General features: G+C 69.4%; 4 protein-coding genes across 7 annotated transcripts; 2 read left to right on the forward strand and 2 right to left on the reverse strand.

Moving 5' to 3' along the window:
- Positions 1–202: 202 nt before the first annotated feature.
- On the forward strand, positions 203–1959 carry RPS15 (ribosomal protein S15). Its single transcript, XM_051811019.1, has 4 exons — positions 203–426; positions 762–847; positions 998–1232; positions 1826–1959. Exons 1-4 carry the CDS (start codon positions 424–426, stop codon positions 1937–1939), a joined length of 438 nt encoding a protein of 145 aa, XP_051666979.1. The 5' UTR covers positions 203–423; the 3' UTR covers positions 1940–1959.
- A 1494-nt stretch (positions 1960–3453) lies between these two features.
- APC2 (APC regulator of WNT signaling pathway 2) lies at positions 3454–16701 on the forward strand. The gene is made up of 15 exons (XM_051810904.1): positions 3454–3538; positions 7189–7347; positions 7459–7549; positions 7622–7790; positions 7860–7968; positions 8056–8169; positions 8389–8466; positions 9377–9457; positions 9539–9920; positions 10025–10120; positions 10254–10393; positions 10476–10553; positions 10642–10758; positions 10838–11052; positions 11281–16701. The coding sequence occupies exons 2-15, from the start codon at positions 7207–7209 to the stop codon at positions 16673–16675; spliced, it is 7206 nt and encodes a 2401-aa protein (XP_051666864.1). The 5' UTR covers positions 3454–3538; positions 7189–7206; the 3' UTR covers positions 16676–16701.
- Positions 16702–17258: 557 nt separating this feature from the next.
- Positions 17259–20009, reverse strand: LOC127481563 (granzyme M-like). Its single transcript, XM_051810996.1, has 6 exons — positions 19798–20009; positions 19495–19654; positions 19272–19416; positions 18553–18807; positions 18164–18371; positions 17259–17379 (listed from the first exon to the last, which is right to left on the reverse strand). Exons 1-5 carry the CDS (start codon positions 19853–19855, stop codon positions 18186–18188), a joined length of 804 nt encoding a protein of 267 aa, XP_051666956.1. The 5' UTR covers positions 19856–20009; the 3' UTR covers positions 17259–17379; positions 18164–18185.
- A 102-nt stretch (positions 20010–20111) lies between these two features.
- CUNH19orf25 (chromosome unknown C19orf25 homolog) lies at positions 20112–22183 on the reverse strand. 4 transcript variants are annotated; one of them, XM_051811017.1, is made up of 3 exons: positions 22137–22183; positions 21236–21409; positions 20112–21162 (listed from the first exon to the last, which is right to left on the reverse strand). In XM_051811017.1, exons 2-3 carry the CDS (start codon positions 21381–21383, stop codon positions 20981–20983), a joined length of 330 nt encoding a protein of 109 aa, XP_051666977.1. In that variant the 5' UTR covers positions 21384–21409; positions 22137–22183; the 3' UTR covers positions 20112–20980. The 4 variants fall into 4 exon arrangements, with proteins under 4 accessions (XP_051666977.1, XP_051666974.1, XP_051666976.1 ...); XM_051811014.1 differs by having other exon boundaries at positions 22125–22183; XM_051811016.1 differs by having other exon boundaries at positions 22114–22177.
- Between the last annotated feature and the right edge of the window lie 46 nt (positions 22184–22229).

Genomic DNA, 22229 nt, shown 5'->3' on the forward strand with positions numbered 1-22229 from the left:
AGGTCCATGGGTGAGGGATGAAGTCTGGGGGTGAGGGATGGAGGTCCATGTGTGAGGGTGAAGGTCTGGGAGTGACGGATGAAGCTCCACGGTTGAGGGATGAAGGTCTGGGGGTAAAGGATGCGGGTCCGTGGGTGAGGGATGGAGGTGGCTCCCGGCAGGTGATGGTGCTCACACCTGCCCAGGTGTGTCTGCGAGGTGACTGATGTGTCCCCCTGGTGTTCCGCCTTGGGCCAGCGGCAAGGAGCGGTTCCAGGGGCCCTGAGCCCCGCCGGGACCGCGAGGGGCGGCCTTCGGGACCCCCCCGCGGCCGCGGCCCCTTTAAGGGCACTGAGGGCGGAAGCGCCGCGCGCGCGGCTTCTGCCCCTCCCCGGCTCTCGCGAGATCGGCGAGGCCCCGCCCTTTCCGCGGAGCCCGGACAAGATGGTGGGTGTGGGGGAGACCGAGAGGGGCCCATCCGCCGCCATCGGGGCCCGTCCGCGCCCGCCCGGGCCCCGTCCGGCTCGGGGCTGCCCTGGGGGCCGGGGGTGGGCCCGGCGGGGGCGGGGGGTTGGCGGCCTGGGCGCCCCGGGGGGCTCGGAGGGGCCGCGGCCTTCCCGTGTGCGGGGCGGGGAACGCGGGCCCCGCCGGCCCTGACCCCCCTCCGGGACCCCCCGGCTCTGTCCCCCTTCCCTGACTCCCCTCGGGGACCCCCCGGCTGTGTCCCCCCTCTCTGACCCCTCTCCCTGACTCCCCTCCCTGCCCCCGCTGTCCCGCTGCAGGCGGAGGTGGAGCAGAAGAAGAAAAGAACCTTCCGCAAATTCACCTACCGCGGGGTGGACCTGGATCAGCTCCTCGACATGTCCTAGTAAGTTTGGGGGCCCTGTGCTGTACGTCGTGCGCAGTGTGGGGTGCTTTGGGGGTGTCCCTGTGCTTTGGGGGTGTCCCCGCGCTGTTGGGGGTGCCCCCTGCCCCCGTGCCCCCCTGACCCTGTGCCCCCCGTGCCCCCCGTGCCCAGCGAGCAGCTGATGCAGTTGTACAGCGCGCGGCAGCGGCGCCGCCTGAACCGGGGCCTGCGGCGCAAACAGCACTCGCTGCTCAAGCGGCTGCGCAAGGCCAAGAAGGAGGCGCCGCCCATGGAGAAGCCCGAGGTGGTGAAGACCCACCTGAGGGACATGATCATCCTGCCGGAGATGGTGGGCAGCATGGTGGGCGTCTACAACGGCAAGACCTTCAACCAGGTGGAGATCAAGGTGAGCCGGGACGGGGGGACGGGTCCTGCCCCGAGCCGAGTGCCTGGAGTGGGCACCTTGAACCGGGGGGGAATCCCTGTCGGAGGGGTCCAGGCTGCTCCTTGGAGCCCAGAGGGACCAACCCTGGGAGGGGCAGCTCCCAGAGGGGGCTCAGGGCCTCGGTGGGGTTCTGAAGCACCGAAATCCTGCAGCTCTTGTGTCTGTGTTGGGCCCTGGCTGTGCCCGGCCCCGGCTCCCTGCTTTGGGACGAAACAGATCCCACCGGCACCATTTCCAGAGGAAACGGATCCCTTGATCCTTCCCAGGAGTGGAATAACCCGCAGGGGGGTGTCACCTGATACCACCGGTGGGGTTAAATGGCACTTTCTGCTCCTACCTGGCCTTCAGTCCCACCTGGAAGGGCACAGGGCTCCCGTGGGAGGGGCAGTGCTGGGGGGGATCCTGCTGAGCCCCTCTGGCTCCTCGTTTCCCCCTGGGTGGGAGAAGCCTGGCTGGAATAACCGGCTGTGCCAGCACTGGGATGGGAAAGGGGATGGGCAGGGGGGTGTCCCTGTGCCCCCTGCTCCCCCCAGCACGGATCTCTCCCCCTGCAGCCCGAGATGATCGGCCACTACCTGGGCGAGTTCTCCATCACGTACAAGCCGGTGAAGCACGGCCGGCCCGGCATCGGGGCCACCCACTCCTCCCGCTTCATCCCGCTCAAGTGAATAAAGACCTTCCTCCTGGACCCCTCTGTCTCCTCCTCGCCGTTCCCAGGGCAGGGGGGAGGCTGGGCTGGGCAAAACTCCCCACGCTCCACCGAGATCTGGTGTTTTCCTGAAGGTTCTTCCCGGGTTTTTGGCACCGCTTTCCATCAGCACTCGCCTTCACGTGGGTTTAGGGAGTGAATGAAACTCCCTGCTCTTCGCTGGGAAGTGGGGAATGGCACTTCCATATTTATGGCATTTCCTTCTGTTTAGCTTTATTTATAGTTTGTAGAAGGCTGGAGTCGCCCTGGGAATGTGGAGACACCGAGTTGAGGGGCAGTGGGGTGGGTTCCCCGGGCCTTGGCACCAGCCCTGCTCCTCGGGAAGCTGCCAGGGACCCATCATGGGATGCCAGGACCCCTAATAATGATTTTCCTCATCTCGAATTTGGGATTCCAGAGGACTTTTGATGTCTAGGATGGGAGTGGTGGGAGCTGGGGAGTGAACTGGGGGTTTGCAGCTCAGGCTCGGAGAGAGGGATGTGTTTTGGGGGAGAAGCTCTTTCTGGGGTGAGGGGGATGGTCCAAGGGAGATGATCCTGTCAGGCCCAGGAGCTGCCGCAGAGCTTGGGCTGAGCCCAAGGAACCCAAGAGAGCCAAGTGCTGCAGTGAAGCCACCAGGGAAGGAGCTGTTTGTCCCCAGGGTGGTCCTGGCTGGTCCCTGCCACTGGCCAAGGTCCTGTGGGGGCACCTCAGGGGTCCCTCCAGGCCCAGCTGGGGCACTTTGGGTCTCCAAGTTTGTCCTTCAGGGAAGGTCCCCTGTCACCGGGTCCCTTTTGTGTGACCTTGAGGGTCCTTGTGCCGACCCCACTGGTGGGGGGGGGGGCAGGGTTGGGGTCACTCTGCCCGGGCAGGGCCGTGGGGGGGCCCCCAGCCCGGGGGGGCTCCCGGGGGGGTGACACCGGGGGGCCAGGATGCCCCAGGCAGGAGGGGGGTGACAGTGGCCTTGGTGGGTGACAGGTGGCCACAGCACAGGGCAGAGGCCACGGTCATGGCCATGGGGGGGGATCGGCTGCGGGGGGGCCGGCGGGGGGGTCCCGCTTGTCCGGGGGGGATGTCGGGCTGGTCCCCAAGGACACGGGGATGGCACCGGCCCGACCGGAGGGGCAGGTTCGGTTTTGGGGGGGTGGGTTTGGTCGGGGGGGGCAGGTTCGGTCTGGGGGGGCGGGTTTGGTCGGGGGGGGCAGGTTCGGTCTGGGGGGGCGGGTTTGGTCGGGGGGGCCCGGTTCCCTCTGAGGGGGCAGGTTTGTTCGGGAGCGGCAGGTGCATCCCCGGGACAGGGGACGGGGCGGATCCCGGCGTTTTTGGGGAGGCTGGAAAAGGGGCGGATGGACGGGAATGGAGCCCCCCGCGGGGGTCCCGTCCCCCCCTGCCCGGCAGAGCCCGGGGGGGCGCGGGGAGCCCCCGGTGCCGCCCTCTAACGGCGGCGGCGCCGCTGGAAAATCCCGAGCGGGAGCGGGGGGGCGGGGGCGGGATGCGGCTGCTCGGGGCCGCGCCGGAGCCTCGCCCAGCTCCGCACCGCCCGCACCGCACCGCACCGCTCCGCACCGCCGGGGATGAGGTACGGCCGCCCCCGCCCCCCGCGCCCCCCCGGGCACCCCCCGACACCCCCCGAGGGTCCCGGCGGCTCCGGGGCCGCTGCAGCCGCCGGGGATTGGGGGGGCTGCGCGGTGGGGCCGGGGGAGGGGGGATGGGGGTTGGATGGGGTCGGGGGGGTTGGATGCGCTGACGGGGGTGCCCCGATGTGAGACCCCCCTCCGCGGTGGGGGTGCCCCCGGCCCTGGCTGCGCTGGATCGTGCGGCGGGTGCGGCTCCATCCCGCGGGATCGGGGGGACCGGGGGGATATTGGGGGGCCGGGGGTGCAGGGGGGGGATCGGAGGGATCGGGGGGAATCGAGGGGATCGGGCGGAACGTGTGTCCCGCATCCCGCGGGGACAAAGGCCGGACAATGCCGGGGCTCGGCGGGGAGTCCCCGGGCGGGGGGAGCAGCACCGACCGTCCCCATCCTCATCTCCGTCCCCATCCCACCCTCATCCCCATCTCATCCCCGTTCCCACCCCATCCCCATCCCGCGGGCGAGGCGGGGGGTGTCTGCGGGGGGGGCAGCAGCTCCCCCCACGCCGATGCGGGCTCGGCTCCCGCGGACCCCCCGATGCTCCCCCGGCAGGGCTGGGCCGGGGCTTGGGGCCGAGCCCGGGACCTGGAGCCCCCAAACCGCACCCAAAACCGCACCCCAAACCCTTCCCACAAACCCGCACCCCAAATCCACCTCCCAAACCGGTCCCTCAAAAATCTCGGCTTCTGAAGCAGCACCTCTGCCGCGCCCGGGGCACCCCGAGGGTGCCGGAGCCGCGTCCCCGAGCGGGACGGGGGGAGCTGGGGCTGCCCTGGCACCTTCCTGCCCGCTGGTTCCCACGGGCGCCCTGGGCCGTGGGGTGGGAGGGGGGGCCGTGCGCGAGGTGGGGGCTCTGCTGGGGGTCTTGGGGACCCCAACGCTCACCCCACCATAGCCCCACATCCACCCGCAGGCCGTGACGTGCGTGTGCACATACGTGTCTGTGCACATACATGTCTGTGCACATACGTGTCTGTGCACACGTGAGCAGGTGCTGGGGGGGGCTGGGGGGCTGCAGGGGGTCGATGCCGCGCGTCGGGGGGCACAGGTCTCACGTGTCCCCGTGTCCCTGTGTGTGCCCCGACCCCCGTGCGCGGCTTGTGCTCCCCGGGGGGCTTTGCTGTGGCCGGGGGTCCCCGGGGCCGGGTCGATCAGCCGGCGCTGGTGACAACACGCTGTTTGTTTAACGTCCCCCGGGGCTCCGGGAGCCGCAGCCGGTCGGGGGCTCAGATGTGGCTCTGGCGAGGCGGCTGCGCTCGGCTGGTGGCCACGGCCCCGTCCCCAGCCCTGTCCCCAGAGCTGCTGCTGCCGAGCTGAGGGGTGTGGGGACCTTGGGGGGCCAGTTGTGGCCCCCTTTCAGCCCTGCCCTGGCCAAGGTGGCCCCGTGTGGGGGGCAGAACCGTGGGCACCGTGGGCAGGGCGGTGCAGGGATGGGCAGCACAGAGGGCAGTGGGGTGGGCAGCAGTGAGGTGGGGGGTGGGCAGCACAGAGGACGGTGGGGTGGGCAGTGGGCACCGTGGGCAGCACGGAGGGCCGTGGGGTGTGGTGGGCAGCACAGATGCTGCTTCATCTGCTGCAGCGTCTGCCCTGCCAGGAACTTGCTGGATGAATCCAGTCCCTGCCTGTGGCCTGAGCCAGTCCCGGGGTTCCCTGAGCAGAGAGGGGCAGCCCTGGGGGTTGGAGGGGTTGGGTGCCCAGGACCACGAGCTATCGCGGCCCCCCAGGGTTGTGCCCACGGCAGCCCATGGCCCTGCCTGGGATCCCACCGTGAGGGGACACCGTGTCCTGTGGGACAGTGACCACCGTGGTGATGGAGCACCGCTGGCTTCCCCCATCCCACAGTCCTGGCCCCCCTTTCCCGCAGCCCTGCCCCCCTTTCCCGCAGTCCTGGCCCCCCTTTCCCGTCGTGTCTCGAGCTCGGCAGATGAAGGTGCGGCCGCAGCCCCTCCCCGCAGGCTGCGGATCCCGGCGCCGCTGCGGCCGCTGCGCTCGGCGGGGAGCCGAGACCGGCCCTGCCCGGGACCGGGGGGGGGGCCAGAGCTCAGATCTCCTCCCACCATCAACCCCCGAATGTCCCAGCCCTGACCTGTGTCCCCCTGGAGAAGAGGAAGCCTCCGGATCCCATCCCCCGGCAGGGCTGAACCCCCAACCCCCTCCGTGTCTGGATGCTCGGGAAAAGCCAGGAACCGCCTGTGCCCCCCTCGCCGTCACCGCAGCAACGGGAGGCCGAGCTCGTCCCGCATCCCGTATCCCGCATCCCCCATCCCGTATCCCACGTCCCCTCTCCTGCATCCGTCACCCTGCATTCCATATCCCACATCCCACAGCCCTGACGCTGCATCCTGTATCCCTCACCTTGCATCCAACATCTCATACTCCATACCCTGGATCCATCCCTCATCCTCCATCCCGCATTCCACATCCTGCATCCCTCACCCTGCATCCTACATCTCATACCCTGGATCCATCCCTCATCCTCCATCCCGCATTCCACACCCCACATCCCTCACCCTGTGTCCTCCCTCGTCGTCCATCCTGGATTCCCGATCCCTTATCCCTCATCCCAGCCCCGGCCCTTCCTCTGCTCCCCCTCCGGCCCCCCCTCCCGGGGTTATTTCCTCTCCTGGGGGGTATTTTCAGCAGCTGGGGGGGGTTGGCACTGGGGGGGTCTTTGTCTCCCTTGGCAGAGCCAGGTGGTTGGGAGTGGGGGGGACAGAGACCCCACAGCAGGACCCCCAGGGCAGGATGGGGTCCCCCCCCGGTGTGGGGTGGGAAGGACATCGATGGGGCCTTGGGGGGTGTTGGGTCCCAGCCCTGCCTGGTGGGACCTCTGTGCTGGCGAGGGGCGTGCTGGGACCCCCAGAAAGGGCTCGTGGAGGCAGAGGGGTCACCGTGGGGTAGATTTGGGGGTGGCAGTGCTGGGGGGGGGTGATCTCTGCTGTCCCTGACCCTGCTGTGGGAGCGGGGTGGGGACAAGGGACCCCCCAGCTGTGCTCCCCCCCTCGGAGCTCCCCCTGCACACACGTGGTGCTGATGAACCGCCAGCCTGACCCGCCGGGGGGTGATGAGGGGTCCCCGTCCCTGTCCCCCCCATCCTCTGCCGTGTCCCCCCCCCGGCAGGTGCGAGGGGGGTCCGTGGGCGCTGCGGCAAGAGGAGGTTTGGGGGGCTGGGGAGGGCTGAGGGGGCACAGAGGGGCCGGGGGTGCCTGGGGGGGAAGCCGACCGGGGCGGGGGGGCTGCGGGGGGGCCGGGGCTGCCCCCGGTGCGGGAGGGAGCGGAGCGGGAGAAGGTCGGGAGTGGGAGAAGACAAAAGAGAGACAAAGGGAGCGGAGAGCTGAGCTCTGCCGAGGGTGGGAACCAGGCGGGGGCTGGCGGGGGCTGGGGGGGACGGGGCTGGACCCCCACCCCGTGCCGGGGACGACCCTCTGGGAGGCTTTGGGGGGGCACCAGCTCTCCCAGTGCACTGCGGGGGGGGTCGTGGGTGGTGAGGTCCCCCGTGCTGTGCTGTGGTCCCAGGCGGATGGTGGGTGCTGGGGGGGCTGTGAGGGTGCTGGGGGAGCCCCTCGGGTGCTGCCCACCCCCACCCCCCCCGCAGGCGCTGGAGGGGGTGAAGATGTCCGGCTCCATCGCCTCGTACGACCAGCTGGTGCGGCAGGTGGAGGCGCTGAAGAAGGAGAACAGTCACCTCCGGCGGGAGCTGGAGGACAACTCCAACCACCTCTCCAAGCTGGAGAATGAGACCTCGGACATGAAGGTGGGCACGGCCCCAGCGGGGGGGGGGTGAGGACCCCGAACTGGGGCTGCAGGGAGGGCTTTCCCTCCACATCCCCCCCCCACCTCCTCAACAGCTCCATCCCTGTTTTAGGAGGTCCTGAAGCACCTCCAGGGCAAGCTGGAGCAGGAGGCCCGAGTCATGGTGTCCTCGGGGCAAACGGAGGTGCTGGACCAGCTCAAAGGTGGGTGCCCGGGCCAGGTGGGGAGGGGGGTCCCCGCCAAGCCCACCCTGACGCCGCTGTCCCCGTGCCCAGCCCTGCAGATGGACATCACCAGCCTCTACAACCTCAAGTTCGCCCCGGAGGTGACGAGCTCCGGGCGCGGCCCCGAGGAGAGTCCCCCGGCCCCCCCACCCCCCCGGGACGGCCCCGCGGACCTGGGCAGGGCCACCCTGCGCATGCTGGAGGAGCTGGACCGGGAGAGGTGATGGCCTGGGGGGTGCAGGGGGCTGGGGGTGCCGGGGGCTGCGCTGACGGGGTCCCCCCTCCCCAGGTGCTTCCTGCTGGGGGAGATCGAGAAGGAGGAGAAGGAGAAGGTCTGGTACTACGCGCAGCTGCAGAGCCTGGCCACGCGCCTGGACGAGCTGCCCCACGTGGAGACGGTGAGTGGGGACCACCCCCAGCCCCCCCCCCAGCCCCGGGGCACGGCCAGGACCCTGCCCCCCTCATGCCACCCCCGTGCCCCCCAGTTCTCCATGCAGATGGACCTGATCCGGCAGCAGCTGCAGTTCGAGGCGCAGCACATCCGCTCGCTGATGGAGGAGCGCTTTGGGACGGCCGACGAGATGGTGCAGAGGGCACAGGTCGGGGCCTTCACCCCCCACATCCCCTGTTCTGCCCCCTGGGGGCTCCCACAGCCCTGATGGGCTCAACCCTGGGCACCCTCCCACCCAGCTCCGGGCACCCTACACCAGCTCCTTGCACCCTCACACCCAGTTCCTTGCACCCTTGCACCCCTCCTGCTCGACTTTTGGGGTCCCAGGGGGGTCCCAGCCCTCGCTGATCTGCCCGTGCACCCCCAGATCCGGGCATCCCGGCTGGAGCAGATCGACAAGGAGCTGATGGAGGCGCAGGACAAGGCACAGCAGCCGGAGCCGCAGGTACAGGGGATGGCACCGGGGTGTCCCTGGTCCCTGTGGGCGATGGAGCCGGGCAGGGTGGAGGAGGGGGCCAGCACAGCCCCCCCGCCGTCGTCCCCGCTCTGTCCCCGTCGGCACAGCCAGGGCTTTGTGTGGCTCGGGCACCGTGAAATGGGCAGTTGCCATGGAGACCAGAAGTAGGCCATGGCGCGCGGCGGGCGGGCGGCGCGGGGGCTCCCACGGCATCTGCCTCCAACCGAGGCGCCAGGGTGGGCAGCCTGCCACCCTCCTCATCATCGTCACCCTCCTCATCATCGTCACCCTCCTCATCATCCTCATCATCACCCTCCTCATCATCCTCATCATCACCATCATCCTCATCACCGTGATCATCCACATCCTCGTGGCTGCCATCACCACGGCCCCACCGTCACCCACCATCATCCTCATCAGCGTGGGCTGCCATTGCCATGGCCCCACCATGGTCATCATCATCATCATCATCATCATCATCATCATCATCATCACCTTCATGGGCTTCCATCACCACGGCCCCACTGTCACCCCCAGCCCCCTGTGGCAACACCCGTGGCCCCTCCGTCACCCCCAGTCCCTCCATCGCCCCAGACACCCCCACATCCTCAGGGCCCCCCCACTGCCACTCCAATCCGTCAGCTCCGTGGGCTCAGCCCTGGCCCCCTCCCTGCTCACTCTCCCACGCTCCCCTTTCCCGAGCCTGCGGCTGTAACAGCCCCCCCATCCCCCTCATCCCCGATTTTAGCTTCCAATACACCCCGGCACTGACGGAAGCAGCGGCTGGGAATCGCTGCCGGGTTTAGTGGCACCAGTGGGTGGTGGAAAAGTGGGGAGGGGACGGGCAGGGGGGGTGAGGGCAGCACGAACACCCCCCCAACCGCTCCCTCCTCCGCAGCTCTGCGGGAAGGTGCCGGGCATGGAGGGGGACGGCAGCCTGGACCCCCCGACCCACCCCGAGGAGGGGGGCAACAGCAAGGTGAGGGGCAGCCCCTCAGGGCCCGGGTGGGGTGGGCTGAGCCGGGGGGTCTCAGGGTAACCCCGTGTCCCGCTCCTGCAGGTGGAGGTTGTCTTCTGGCTGCTGTCCATGCTGGCCACGCGGGACAAGGAGGACATGTCCCGCACGCTGCTGGCCATGTCCAGCTCCCAGGAGAGCTGCCTGGCCATGCGCAAGTCGGGCTGCCTGCCCCTGCTCATCCAGATCCTGCACGACTCGGACGGGGAGCCGGGGCCCCCCGAGAGCCCCACGGGCGCCAAGGACGCGCGGATGAGGGCCAACGCCGCCCTGCACAACATCGTCTTCTCCCAGCCCGACGAGGGCCAGGCCAAGAAGGAGATGCGGGTGCTGCACGTGCTGGAGCAGATCCGCTCCTACTCGGAGACCTGCTGGGACTGGCTGCAGATGCAGAGCCGGGACGGGGGCCGGGGCCCCGAGGGCGCGGGTACGGGGGGAGCGGGGGGTGCCCGGTGGGGGTGGTGGAGGCTGTGGGTGACGGGGGGGATCGTCAGTGCCAACCCCCAGGACTGACCTCCTTTGCCCCCGCAGTGCCCGTGCCCATCGAGCCCCAGATCTGCCAGGCCACCTGTGCCATCATGAAGCTCTCCTTCGATGAGGAGTACAGGCGGGCCATGAACGAGCTGGGTGAGCGTGGGGAGGGGGCTCCTCCCCTTTGCACCACAGCCAGCCCTGCCCGCCCCCTCCCCGGTGTCACAGCGCTGGGCAGGGGTGCTGGGAGGGATCAGGAACCCCAAATCACCCCCATCCCATCCCACAGGCGGGCTGCAGGCGGTGGCTGAGCTGCTGCAGGTGGACTACGAGATGCACAAGATGACGAACGACCCCCTGAACCTGGCACTGCGGCGCTACGCGGGCATGGCCCTCACCAACCTCACCTTCGGCGACGTGGTCAACAAGGTGGGGGGCAGCACTTTGGGGGGGTGGTTAGTGGGGTCAGGGGGTCACAGGGTCACCCTCACCACCCTCATCCTCCTCCCAGGCTACGCTGTGCTCCCGCCGGGGCTGCATGGAGGCCATCGTGGCTCAGCTGGGCTCCGACAGCGAGGAGCTGCACCAGGTGGGTCTGGCCGTGCGAGGGGCTCCCTGGGGAGGGGACGGGCAGGGGGACAGTCCCAACGCCCACTCACCCCGCTCTGCCCCTCCAGGTGGTCTCCAGCATCCTGAGGAACCTCTCCTGGCGCGCTGACATCAACAGCAAGAAGGTGCTGCGGGAGGTGGGCAGCGTCACGGGGCTGACACGGTGTGCCCTGCACGCCGGCAAGGTGAGCGCCAGGGCAGGTGGGAGGGGGCATGGAGCACCTGGGCAGGGGCTGACAGGGGTGTGTGACCCCCCCGGGACAGGAATCCACCCTGAAGAGTGTCCTGAGCGCGCTGTGGAACCTGTCGGCGCACAGCACGGAGAACAAGGCGGCCATCTGCGCCGTGGAGGGGGCCCTGGGCTTCCTGGTGAGCACCCTCACCTACAAGTGCCAGAGCAACTCCCTGGCCATCATCGAGAGCGGCGGTGGCATCCTCAGGAACGTCTCCAGCCTCGTCGCCACGCGGGAGGATTACAGGTGGGGATGCACCCCGGAAGGGGGGAGGGACCCCGGGCACTGCAGACCCCGGGGACGGTGTTGGGGGATGCCACGGAGCGCCATGGGGGTGGGGGGCACTGCAGACCCCAGGGACAGCACTGGGGGGATGTCACGGCTGGGGGGGGGGGGCACCTTGAACCCCAGGAACGGCTGCAGGCAGAGGGTCGAGGAACCCCCTGACGGCCGGGGGTCCCCTCTGTCCCACAGGCAGGTGCTCCGGGACCACAACTGCCTGCAGACGCTGCTGCAGCACCTGCGCTCGCACAGCCTGACCATCGTCAGCAACGCCTGCGGGACCCTCTGGAACCTGTCTGCCCGCAGCCCCCGCGACCAGGAGCTGCTGTGGGACCTGGGGGCGGTCAGCATGCTCCGCAACCTCATCCACTCCAAGCACAAGATGATCGCCATGGGCAGCGCGGCCGCCCTGCGCAACCTCCTCACCAACCGGCCCCCCAAGTACAAGGACGCGGCCGTGGTGTCCCCGGGGTCCTGCATGCCCTCGCTCTACATGCGCAAGCAGAAGGCGCTGGAGGCCGAGCTGGACGCCAAGCACCTGGCTGAGACCTTCGACACCATGGAGAAGCAGAGCCTGAAGAGCCAGAGCGCGAAGAAGCCGCTGCGGCACATGGAGAGCCTGGTGAAGGACTACGCCTCCGACTCCGGCTGCTTCGACGATGACGAGGTGCCCAACGTGTCCACCGGCGTGGAGACGGCCAGCGCCTCCGTGCTCTCCATGTTCCTCAGCTCCTCCTTCCTGCAGGGCCAGGCGCTGCCGCGGGCGCTGGCACAGCGGCGATGCCCGGAGCCGGAGAAGGACGGCAGCGGGAAGCCGGCGGAGCCCAAGAAGCTGCCGCTGCCGGAGGACGACGTCTCGCTGGCCGCCGAGAAGTTGGCCAACAAGATCTCCAGCACGGTGGCCAAGATCGACAAGCTGGTGGAGGACATCTCCACCATGCACAACTCCTCGGACGACAGCTTCAGCCTCAGCTCCGAGGACCACTGCCTGGACTGGCAGTACGGCCCCGAGGAGGGGCACGAGGCGCGGGCCCAGTCGTGCTCGCCGTGCCGGCTCTCGGACGCCGGCGGCTTTGCCAAGCGGGAGAGCCTGAGCCGGGCGCACACCCTGCTGCGGCTGAAGACGGCCTACACCAGCCTGTCCACCGACAGCCTCAACAGCGGCAGCACCAGCGACGGCTACTGCACCAAGGAGCACATGAAGCCCTGCCCCAGGGCCGCCTTCCTCGACTACCGTGATGAGCTGCAGCGCTACCAGAAGAGGCCGAGCCGGCTCGACCTCAAGAGCATCCTGGGCGGCAAACCAGAGCGGGCCGAGCCCCCCGCGCGGGACCCGGCCGAGCCGGACAAACCGGAGCAGCAAGACCCGCCCGAACGGGCCAAGAAGACGGTGACTTTCCCCAGCCCCAAGGCACCGGAGAAGGAGACGGAGTGGAAGAAGGAGGTGGGCGGCAAACAGCCCCCCGACCCCCACGTCCACACCATCAAGCTCTCCCCATCCTACCAGCACGTGCCCCTGCTCGAGAGCCTGGCCAAGAGCGGCGCGGCCACCGGCCACCAGCCCTCCCTGCTGGGCAGGAAGCAAGCCTGGCTCCCCCCGGCGCTGCTGCAGACGGCCGAGACCCTGAGCAAGATCCCGGAGAAGCTGCCGGCACAGCCGCCGGCCGCGGCAGAGCAGGAGTCAGTGCAGAAATACTCGGTGGAGGACACCCCAATCTGCTTCTCCCGCTGTAGCTCCCTCTCCTCCCTCTCCTCGGCAGACAATGTGCTGGACGGGCAGAGCCACAGCGAGAACGACCTGGACAGTGACTCCTCTCTGGAGATCCTGGAGATGGAGGAAGGGGATGCAGAAGGGGAGGAAGGGAGGCAGGAGAAGGAGAAGGCGGCGGATCCGGGTCCCACCACGCCGGTGGGGATTTCCCAGCCCATCACCATCCCCTTCCCGAAGCGGGAAAAGGTTTTCCTGCGGGAAGCATCACCCTCACGCCAGGACGATCTGACGCCCTCCAGCTCCTCGGAGAACTACATCCAGGAGACCCCTCTGGTGATGAGCCGCTGCAGCTCCGTCAGCTCCCTGGGCAGCTTCGAGAGCCCCTCCATCGCCAGCTCCATCCAGAGTGACCCGTGCAGCGAGATGATCAGCGGCACCATCAGCCCCAGCGAGCTCCCCGACAGCCCCGGGCAGACCATGCCCCCCAGCCGCAGCAAGACCCCCCTCTTTGAGCTGGGCTGCCAGCCCGAGAAGGAGACCAGCCAGTTCAACATCCAGTGGGAGAACAACGTCAAGAAGTTCATGGAGATCACAGACTTCAAGGAACGCTTCCAGCTGCCCCAGGACCTGGACTCCATGGTCTACTTCACGGTGGAGAAACCCAACGAGAACTTCTCGTGTGCGTCCAGCCTGAGCGCCCTGCCTCTCCACGAGCACTACGTCCAGAAGGACGTGGAGCTCAAGCTGATTCCCACCTTCCCGGAGAAGAACAGCCTGAACTTCGCGGCTCACGAGAAGCGGGAGGAGCGGCGGGAGGAGCGGTACCTGGAGGGCCGGCGTCGGGCCGACCGCCCCGAGCCCCCCGACGACGACGACATCGAGATCCTGAAGGAGTGCATCAGCTCCGCCATGCCCTCCCGCTTCCGCAAGGTCAAGACCTCGCTGCTGTCCGGCCAGGTCCTGCACCCCCAGACCAAGAAGCCGATGCACGTCCCCGTTTACATGCTGGTGCCGGCCCACGCGCACCCCGGCGTCCCCAGGCACCTGCGAGCCACCGCCCGCGACCTCTTCAAGGACGACGACTCCTTCACCGACTCGGCCGACGGGACCCCCGTCAACTTCTCCAGCGCCGCCTCGCTGAGCGACGAGACCCTGCGCTACCCGGCGGGCGAGGAGGCCGAGCACCCCCTGCCCGAGGGGCGCCGCGAGGGCAGCACCATCCCGGCCAGGAGAGCCGCCTCCGGCAGCTCGGCGCCCGCCAGGATCGGCTCCGCCAGCAAGGGCAAAGCGGGGCCGGGCCGCGGCCAAGGCGGGGAGGGGAAGCGGGGACAGACCCCCCCGAAGAGCTCAGCCAGCCTGGAGCTGGGGGTGGGCAGGGCCAGCGGTGCCCCCGGGAGGAAGGATGACCCCCTGGAGGACGGGGTGGTCTTCCAGTCGCTGTGCCACACCACGCCGACGGAGGAAGCCGTCTACTGCTTCTACGATCCGGAGCTGGATGAGCTGCCCGGGGCGGGCAGGGAGGGCTCCGGCAGCAGAGCCCAGCCCGGCCGGGCACCCCGGAGGGAGCGCTCGGGCAGCTCCATCCCCCGCAGGGACCCCGAGCCCGGTCCCCGTCCAGCAAAGGCAAAGCCGCAGAACAACCTCATTGTGGATGAGACGCCGCCCTGTTACTCCCTCAGCTCCTCCATGAGCTCCCTGAGCGACGCCAACCTCTCGGACGGCGAGGAGCGGGGCCAGCCCTGCGGCAAAGCCACGTGGCCGCGGTCGGCCGCGGTGGGGCAGGAGCAGGGGGGCTCCCCCAGCTCCCCCAGCCTCAACTCGGAGGATGACCTGCTGCAGAAGTGCATCGGCTCGGCCATGCCCAAGCGCCGGCGGCCCGCGGTTCGCCGCAGGGGGCTGGAGCGCAAGCAGAAGCCGCCGGGCACGGGCGGGAGGGAGCGGAAAGCCGAGGTCAGGCATCACCCCGACGAGGACGCCGGCTCCGACCGGGGCTCCGACCTGGACAGCGTGGAGTGGCAGGCCATCCAGGAGGGAGCCAACTCCATCGTCACCTGGCTGCACCAGGCCGCCGCCTCCCTCTCGCGGGAGCCTTCCTCCGAGTCCGACTCCATCCTCTCCTTCATGTCGGGGCTCTCGGTGGGCTCCACGCTGCAGCTCTCCCTGGGCAGGCAGGAGAAGCAGCGGCCCGGCAGCGCATCCGGCCGGGACACGGCGAGGAGGGAGCACAGCAAGGGCCGCCCGGAGAGGAAGGACACGGCGGGTGCCCGTCCCGCCGGCCGTGCCGGTGCCAGGGCAGAGCGGAACCCGGCACCCGCCAAACCGGTGCCCAACCTGCCCGTGGTCTTCCGTGGCAGGACCGTCATCTACATGCCCAGCCTGGCCAAGGACGCCCCCAGCCCACGGGCCACGCCGAAGAAGACCCCGGTGGCCAAGCCCGAGGCGCCGCCTGCCAAGAACCTCTCCCTGAGCCAGCAGCGCTCGCGGAGCCTGCACCGGCTGGGCAAGGCCCCCGAAACCGGGGACCTGGCGCTGCCCAAGAGGAGCACGACCCCGCCCGCCCGCATGGGGAAGGGCCCCCCTTCCTCGGGCTCCTCCCGCACCTCCACCCCCTCCCAGCACGGCCCCAAGAAGCTGCCGTCGCCCTCCCAGCTCAACAAGCCAGGCACCCCAGCCGCGGGCAAGGCAGGGGGCTCGTCCTCCCCGCCGGGACCCCCGGCCAAGGCCCTGGCCCCCAAATCCCCGGCCCCCAGGCAGTCCAAGACGCAGAAGTCTCCCGTGCGCATCCCCTTCATGCAGAAGCCCAGCAGGAAGGTGCTGCCGGGCCGGGGGGCCATGCCGGTGCTGGAGGAGCAGGAGGACGGCTCCAAGGCTCGGCCCGGGGGGCCGGGGGGCAGCCGGCTCAACCTGGTGCGGATGTCATCGGCCCGCTCCAGCGGCAGCGACTCGGACCGCTCCGGCTTCCTGCGCCAGCTCACCTTCATCAAGGAGTCCTCCAGCCTGCTGCTGCGGCACCGCACCGAGCTGGCCCCGCCGGCCCCCGCGGCCTCGCTGCCTCGCCGGGGGTCCCCTCAGCGCAGCCGTGCCGCCCTCCCGGCCGTGTTCCTCTGCTCCTCCCGCTGCGACGAGCTCAAGGCGACCAAGCCGGCATCCCCCGGCCCGCGGCCCCTCGCCCCCAGAGCCCAGCCCGGCGCCAAGAGCGGCGCCGGGGCGAAGCCGCCGCGCAGGACCAGCTCCGAGAGCCCGTCCCGGCTGCCGGTGAAGACCAGCGCCCCCGCGGCCGAGCCCTTCAAGCGATACTCGTCCTCGCCCAACATCAGCGTGGCGCGGCGGGCGGGCAGCCCGTCCTCCTCCTCCTCCGTGCGCTCCGAGGCGCCGGCGCGGCGCCGGCAGCCCGAGGCGGCTCCCGGGGGGCAGCCGGGGAAGCCGCCGGTGGTGGTGATGAAGGGCACGTGGCGGAGGATTCGGGACGAAGACATCCCCCACATCCTCAAGAGCACGCTGCCCTCCTCCGCCCTGCCCCTGGCGGGCTCCGCCGAGGACGAGCCCCCCGGCGCCCCCGGCCCCAGGAAGACCAGCGACGCCGTGGTGCAGACCGAGGACTTCGCCGCCTCCAAGACCAACTCCAGCACCTCTCCCACGCTGGAGACCCGCGAGGGACCCCCTCACCCCCGTGTCACCGGCGATGGCGAAGCCCCCGCGCCCGCCAAGGCTGCCCTGCCCATCTCCTTTGGCCACGAGGCGCCCGCCGGGACCTTCCCCGCCAGCCGGCACGGCTCCCCCAGCAAGGCCGCCCGTGTCACCCCCTTCAACTACGTCCCCAGCCCCATGGCGGTGACGGCCGTGGCCGACAAGGCGGTGGAGAAAATCCAAGCTTGAGCAGCTGCCACGGATGAGGCCCCAGTGAGGGTCCTGTGACCCCCCAGCCCACGGGAGCTGAGCAGGACTGTGCTGGGGACACACACAAATGCTGATGTGGGACAGCTGGGGACCAGTGAGTCACCCCCACCCGCTGCTGGCCCTGCTGGGGTCTTGCTGTGCTGGAGCATCACAATTCCCAGTGCCAAGGACTGGACTTGGCTGGGGACACGCTTGGGGCTGACACCCCAACCTGGGGTGAGCCTCATGGACCATCTCCTCCCGCTGATGGACAACCCAGGACAAGATGAGGGGGGATGGTGTCCCCACATCCCCCCATCTCCCTCACCCACTGTGGGCAGGGGTCTGAACCAGGATCTGATCCCACATGCCGGGAAGCCGGCACGGCACAGCCCGGCACAGGGACACCCCTGTGTGCTCCAGCTCCTCTGGCACCGACACTGGCTCTGCCAGCGGGCACAGCTCATTTATTAATGGGGGGAAGGGGATGCAGGGGAGAGGCTTCGCAGGGGTGATGGGGCCAGGCCCCCTGTTTGTGCTGCTGGAGGGACCAGCAGCCGAGGTCCCTGCACTGGTCCAAGGCGGTGGAGGGTGGAAATGGTGCAGGGGGAGCCGAGCAGGGGCTCACGGGGGTGTCTGGGGTCCCGATGGGCTCATCCTGGGGGGCTTTTCACAGGGTCATGTCACCAGGCTGGGGAGCTGCCCTGGGAGGGGACAGGGTGCTGAGCTGGCACCGGGGTGACCAACCCCCAGGGAAGGGTCTGGGGTCCCTCCCCTCCATCTGCAGCTCCCCAGCTTCCCATCCCCAGGGCAGAAGATCCCTGTCCCAGCTCGCAGCCAGGATCCCAGTGTGTCCTTGTGGATGTGGACACGAATCCATCCAGGACTGGATTACGCCCACGGGGGGCTCCCAGCCCCAAAACCCCAGGGACACCCCAATCCTGCTGCCAGCTGGCCCCAGGTGCCAAGACTGGGGTGTGATGGAAGTGCCTCGGCCCCTTGGAGTGGGATGGGCTGCAGAGGGACCCCCCAGTCCAGGTGCTCCCTGACCCCTTGGGTATCTCCCAGTCCTCCCACCATCACCACCTGCTTTGGACGGGGTGACCTTTGTGTCCCTCCATATGTCCCCCCACACCAGCGCCACAGGGGCTGCAGGGACAGTGCACCAGGGTCATGGGGACAGGCACATTTTGGAGACCCCCCGCTCTGGCATGGGGCCAGTGCAGAAGGCCTGGAGCTGGGGCTGAAGAAAAGGGGGAAAGTCCCAGGGGCAGCACGTGTCCCAACTCCTGAGTGCTGTAAGGGAGCACAGGGTGGTGGGAAGGCCAGCATCGCCCCTTGGGCCCAAGCCCACCCCCAGCCCCCTGTCCCCCTCCTCCATGGACAATCCCGCCGGGCTGTGCCGTGCCCTGCTCCCCCAGCACTGTATCTATGTACTAAGGATGTTATTTTACCGGACTCTGGACAGTATTCCCATTAAAAGCCAACCTGTGTAAATAGGAAGGGGTGCTCAGTCTCTTGGGGGCTGGGGGGACTTGCAGCCCCTCCGCAGGGTTTTCTGGATCCATTTCTTGTACTTCACGGTCGAGGTGGCGACCGGCGGCTTGAAGGGGTCGGTGACATCTGGGCCACTGAAGGACATCACCCCGGCCACCGCCGCCCGCTCCCCGCACACCAGCGGGCCCCCCGAGTCCCCCTGGGGGACGGGGGTGACACCAGAGAGTGCACCTCGACCAGAGGTGGGGTCCCCCACCACGCCTGGGGGGACATCTGGCCTCTGTGCTCGGGGTGAGCTTCCCCCCCGGAACCCCCCACACCCGGCAGTGGTGGCTGGGGGTGGGCAGAGCTTTGTAGCCCTCGGACCCCCAAACGCTCACCTTGGCGGGGGCTGAGCCCCGGGGCAGCCCCTGGAAGCAGATCATGGTGGGGGCGATGCCGCCGGCCCAGAAGCGGCTGTTGTTGCACATCCGCGGGTCCATCACCTTCACCTCCAGCTCCTGCAGGGTGGGCGAGAGCCCCCCGCGCCCGCGGAGCCCCCAGCCCGCCAGGCTGCACGTGGCCCCCGCCGCCGGCCCCCGCCCCGACAGCCCGATCGGCCGCCGCGTCCGGCCCGGCGTCACCGTCCCCTCCAGCTGCGGGCGGGGGGCGGCGTCAGAAACCCCCCACGGCCGGGGGAGAGCGGGGAGCACCCCAACACTGCGGGGGGGGTGCGGGGGGAGCACCCCAACGCCTGGGTGGGCGCTCCAGAGGGAGAACCCCAATGCCGTGGGTGGGTGGTTGAGGGAGGGCACCCCAGTGCTGCAGGTGAGGGGCCAAGGGGGGTGCCCCAGTGCTGCAGGGCTGCAGGGGGGCTGCGGAAGAGCACCCCAACAGCACAGGTGGGTGCTTGAGGGGCAGCACCGAGCTAATGCAGCGCCCACGGGAGCAGGGAGATGTTACAGAGGTGTGAAACCTCCGGGGGTGAGAAGAGGAAATGTCACCGAGCCTCTCGCCCCGGCTGCGAGCGCAGCTGCACCGACACGTGTGAACCCCCCCGGTAGCGCTTCCCGGCACTGCCGACGCTCCCACCCCCCGGCAGACCCCTCCCGAGCCCCACCTGCAGCAGGAGCAGGTCGTTTTCCATCGTCCCTGGGTCGTAGCCGGGGTGGGGACAGGCCGCCCGGATGGGGAAGGTCTGTGTGGCTGCCCCGCGGTCCCGCAGGCTGTGCAGCCCCACCACCACTCTCCCCTTGGCCAGTGTCCTGCCCCACACCAGGACCCGGTGTCAGCCCGGTGGGGTCACTGGGAGCCCCCCGAGCCCCCCGTGGCCCCGGACTCACCCCCGGGCCAGGCAGTGGGCGGCCGTCAGGACCCAGCGCCGGTGCAGCAGCGCTGCCCCGCAGGCGTGGACCCCCCCAAACTGCAGGGACGCCATGTAGGGCCGGGAGTGGGGTTTGGCCTCGTGTCCCCCAATGATCGATGGCTGGAGCCAGGCCCACACTGTGGGGAGAGGAGATCCTGTCCTGGCCCCCAACCAGCACCTGCCACCACCCCAGCCAGCGATGCCGAGACCCCGCTGGGCACCCCAGACCCACCCCAAACCCACCCCAGACCCAGCCCAGACCCACTGCCCCGCTGCTCACCCGAAGGCAGGGGCAGCAGGAGCAGCAGCAGTGGCCCCAGGCAGCCCCTCGCCCCCATTCCTGCCTGCTCTGTGTCCTGGTGTGGTGTCAGAGGAGCCCCACGTCCCGTGTGACAGCGGAGCAGGGCGGCAGCAGGACACAGACCCTGCTAAGGGGACAGGAAGGGGAAGAGGCACCCACAGAGTAACACCTGTGGGGGTGGGAAACACCCACAGCCCCCTCGGTGCTCGGCTTTGCAGACAGAAAGCAGCATCTTCAGCTCTGCCAAAACAGGGGGTTTGGGAGGGTTATGACAATCCACAGCGCTGGGTGATCCGTTCCCACCACCTTTATTAGCAAAACCAGGACAGTTTTCCCGCCACCATCACCACGGGGCCACCAGTGCTGGCCCCCGGCCAGCCCTCCCCGGTGGTCCCTCAGCGTGTCCCTTTGGGTGGGACCCGCCTGGCCCCTCTGCCCGGGTGGGCTCTCAGGCTGGCCAGGAGACGCTCGAAGAAGAACTCGCTCTGGTAGTCCAGAGGGACGAGGTGCTGCAGGAACGGGGGCACCTGGGCCCTCGTCACCCCCACGCACACGGGGACCACCCTGGTCCCACAGCCTTGGATGACGCGGAGCAGGTTCCACTGGGACACGCGCTGGCACCACGGGTCGCCCACGGAGCGGGCCGAGAGGAGCAGGATGGCCACCCGGCTGGCCTCGATGACCTCCAGGGCCGTCAGGATGACCGACGTCCCGGCCACTTGGTCCTGGTGCTCCGTGAAGCCCCGGAAACCCTCCTGCCTGAGGCGCTGGGCGATGCTGGAGGCGACGGGATCGTCCTCCGGGAAGTACCAGAGGGAGAAGTCGTAGGGGAAGTTGTGGTGTGAGGGCACGGAGGACGTGCCACCCACGGGGGACGTGGCAGCCAGTGCAGGGAGCAAGTGTGGGGTCCAAGCCTTTGTTCCTGCACTGGGACCGTGTGGCCGTGCTGGGCAGCCCTTCCTGGCAGACCCCTCTGCTCCCTGGGGAAACGTCACCGGGGTGGCAGAGCCAGGCCCTGGCACGGCGGGGACGTCCCACGGCAAAATCCCTTAAACACAACGCGGACGGTTCCGCCCCGATTTGGGAAGGCGACACCACAGCCTGGGGCGTCCCGAGGTGCCCCCCCACAGTCCGGGAGGAGTCGGGGCTCCGACCCCGGCCCTCAGAGCGCCTTCTCCCTCATCTCCGCGATCCCGCGCTCCAGCTCCGCTCCCGCCCGCTCCAGCTCCCGGCGCTGCTCCCGCAGCCGCTCCCGGGATTCCTGCAGCCGCTGGTTCATCCCCACGTAGGAGCGGCTCTGCCGGTACAGCCGCTCCCGCTCCTCGGCCGCGGGGTCGGGGGAGCCTGGGGGGGCACGGCGGGGGTCAGTGGGACACCGGGGGGGTTCCCCGCGCCCCCCCGCCCATCCCGGGCTCACCTGGAGCGGGGCCGTGGTCCAGGGGGGGCTCGGCGGGCAGGACGAAGACGGGGTCGGCCGGGTGGGTGCCCTGCACGTCCTCCAGGATCTGCTCCACGCTGGGGGGCTCAGGGCGGGTGGGCAGCACCCGCTTGGCCTTGGAGCTCATCACGGGCGAGGCTCATGTAGGGGGGGCTGTGGAGGGGAGGGGTGGCTGGGTGAGGGGCTGCGATGCCCCCACTGGACAGACAGACAGACAGACAGACAGACAGACAGACCTCTTCCCTATCCCCCTAACACAGACAGACTCCTCCGAGTTGCCATTTGGACAGACAGACGGACCCCCCCTCCCGGTCCCCCCAGTCCAGCAGGCAGAGCCCCCTCATTGCCTCCCCAGGGATGGACAGACAGAACATTCCACCTTCTCCATCCCCGGACAAACAGACAGACAGATCCCTCCTTTCCTCCCTGTCCCCCCAAGACAGACAGACCCCCCTCACTGCCCCCCGCGGGGAGACACACAGACCCCTTCGCTGCCCCCGTGGACAGACTGAGTTCCCTCCCCCCCAGACCGACAGACACCCCCTCTCCCGTCCCCCCCCGTACAGGCAGAACAGAACCCCCTCACTGCCCATTCCCGACAGACAGACAGACAGACCCCCACACGCTGTTCCCTGACACACTGACAGACCCCTCCTTGCCCCCCCTGCTCGTGTACAGACAGACAGACAGACCCCCACACGCTGTTCCCGGACACACTGACAGACCCCTCCTTGCCCCCCCCGCCCGTGTACAGACAGACAGACAGACGCCCGGACACCCAGACCGGACGCTCCGCCCCCCAGGACCCACAGAGCCCCCCCGATCTCGCCCCGGACGGACAGACAGACGCCCGGTACCGCGCACGGACCGATGGACCAACCCCCGCCACGTTCCGGCCGCGTCCCGCCGCACTTCCGCCACGCCCCCATGACGTCATCTGATCAAGCCCCGCCCTCTCCCTCCCAGGCTCCGC

The sequence above is a fragment of the Manacus candei genome, unplaced genomic scaffold (assembly GCF_025592945.1).
Source record: "Manacus candei isolate 608988 ecotype Guabito, Panama unplaced genomic scaffold, ASM2559294v1 h1tg000080l, whole genome shotgun sequence".
Taxonomy (NCBI): Eukaryota; Metazoa; Chordata; class Aves; order Passeriformes; family Pipridae; genus Manacus; species Manacus candei.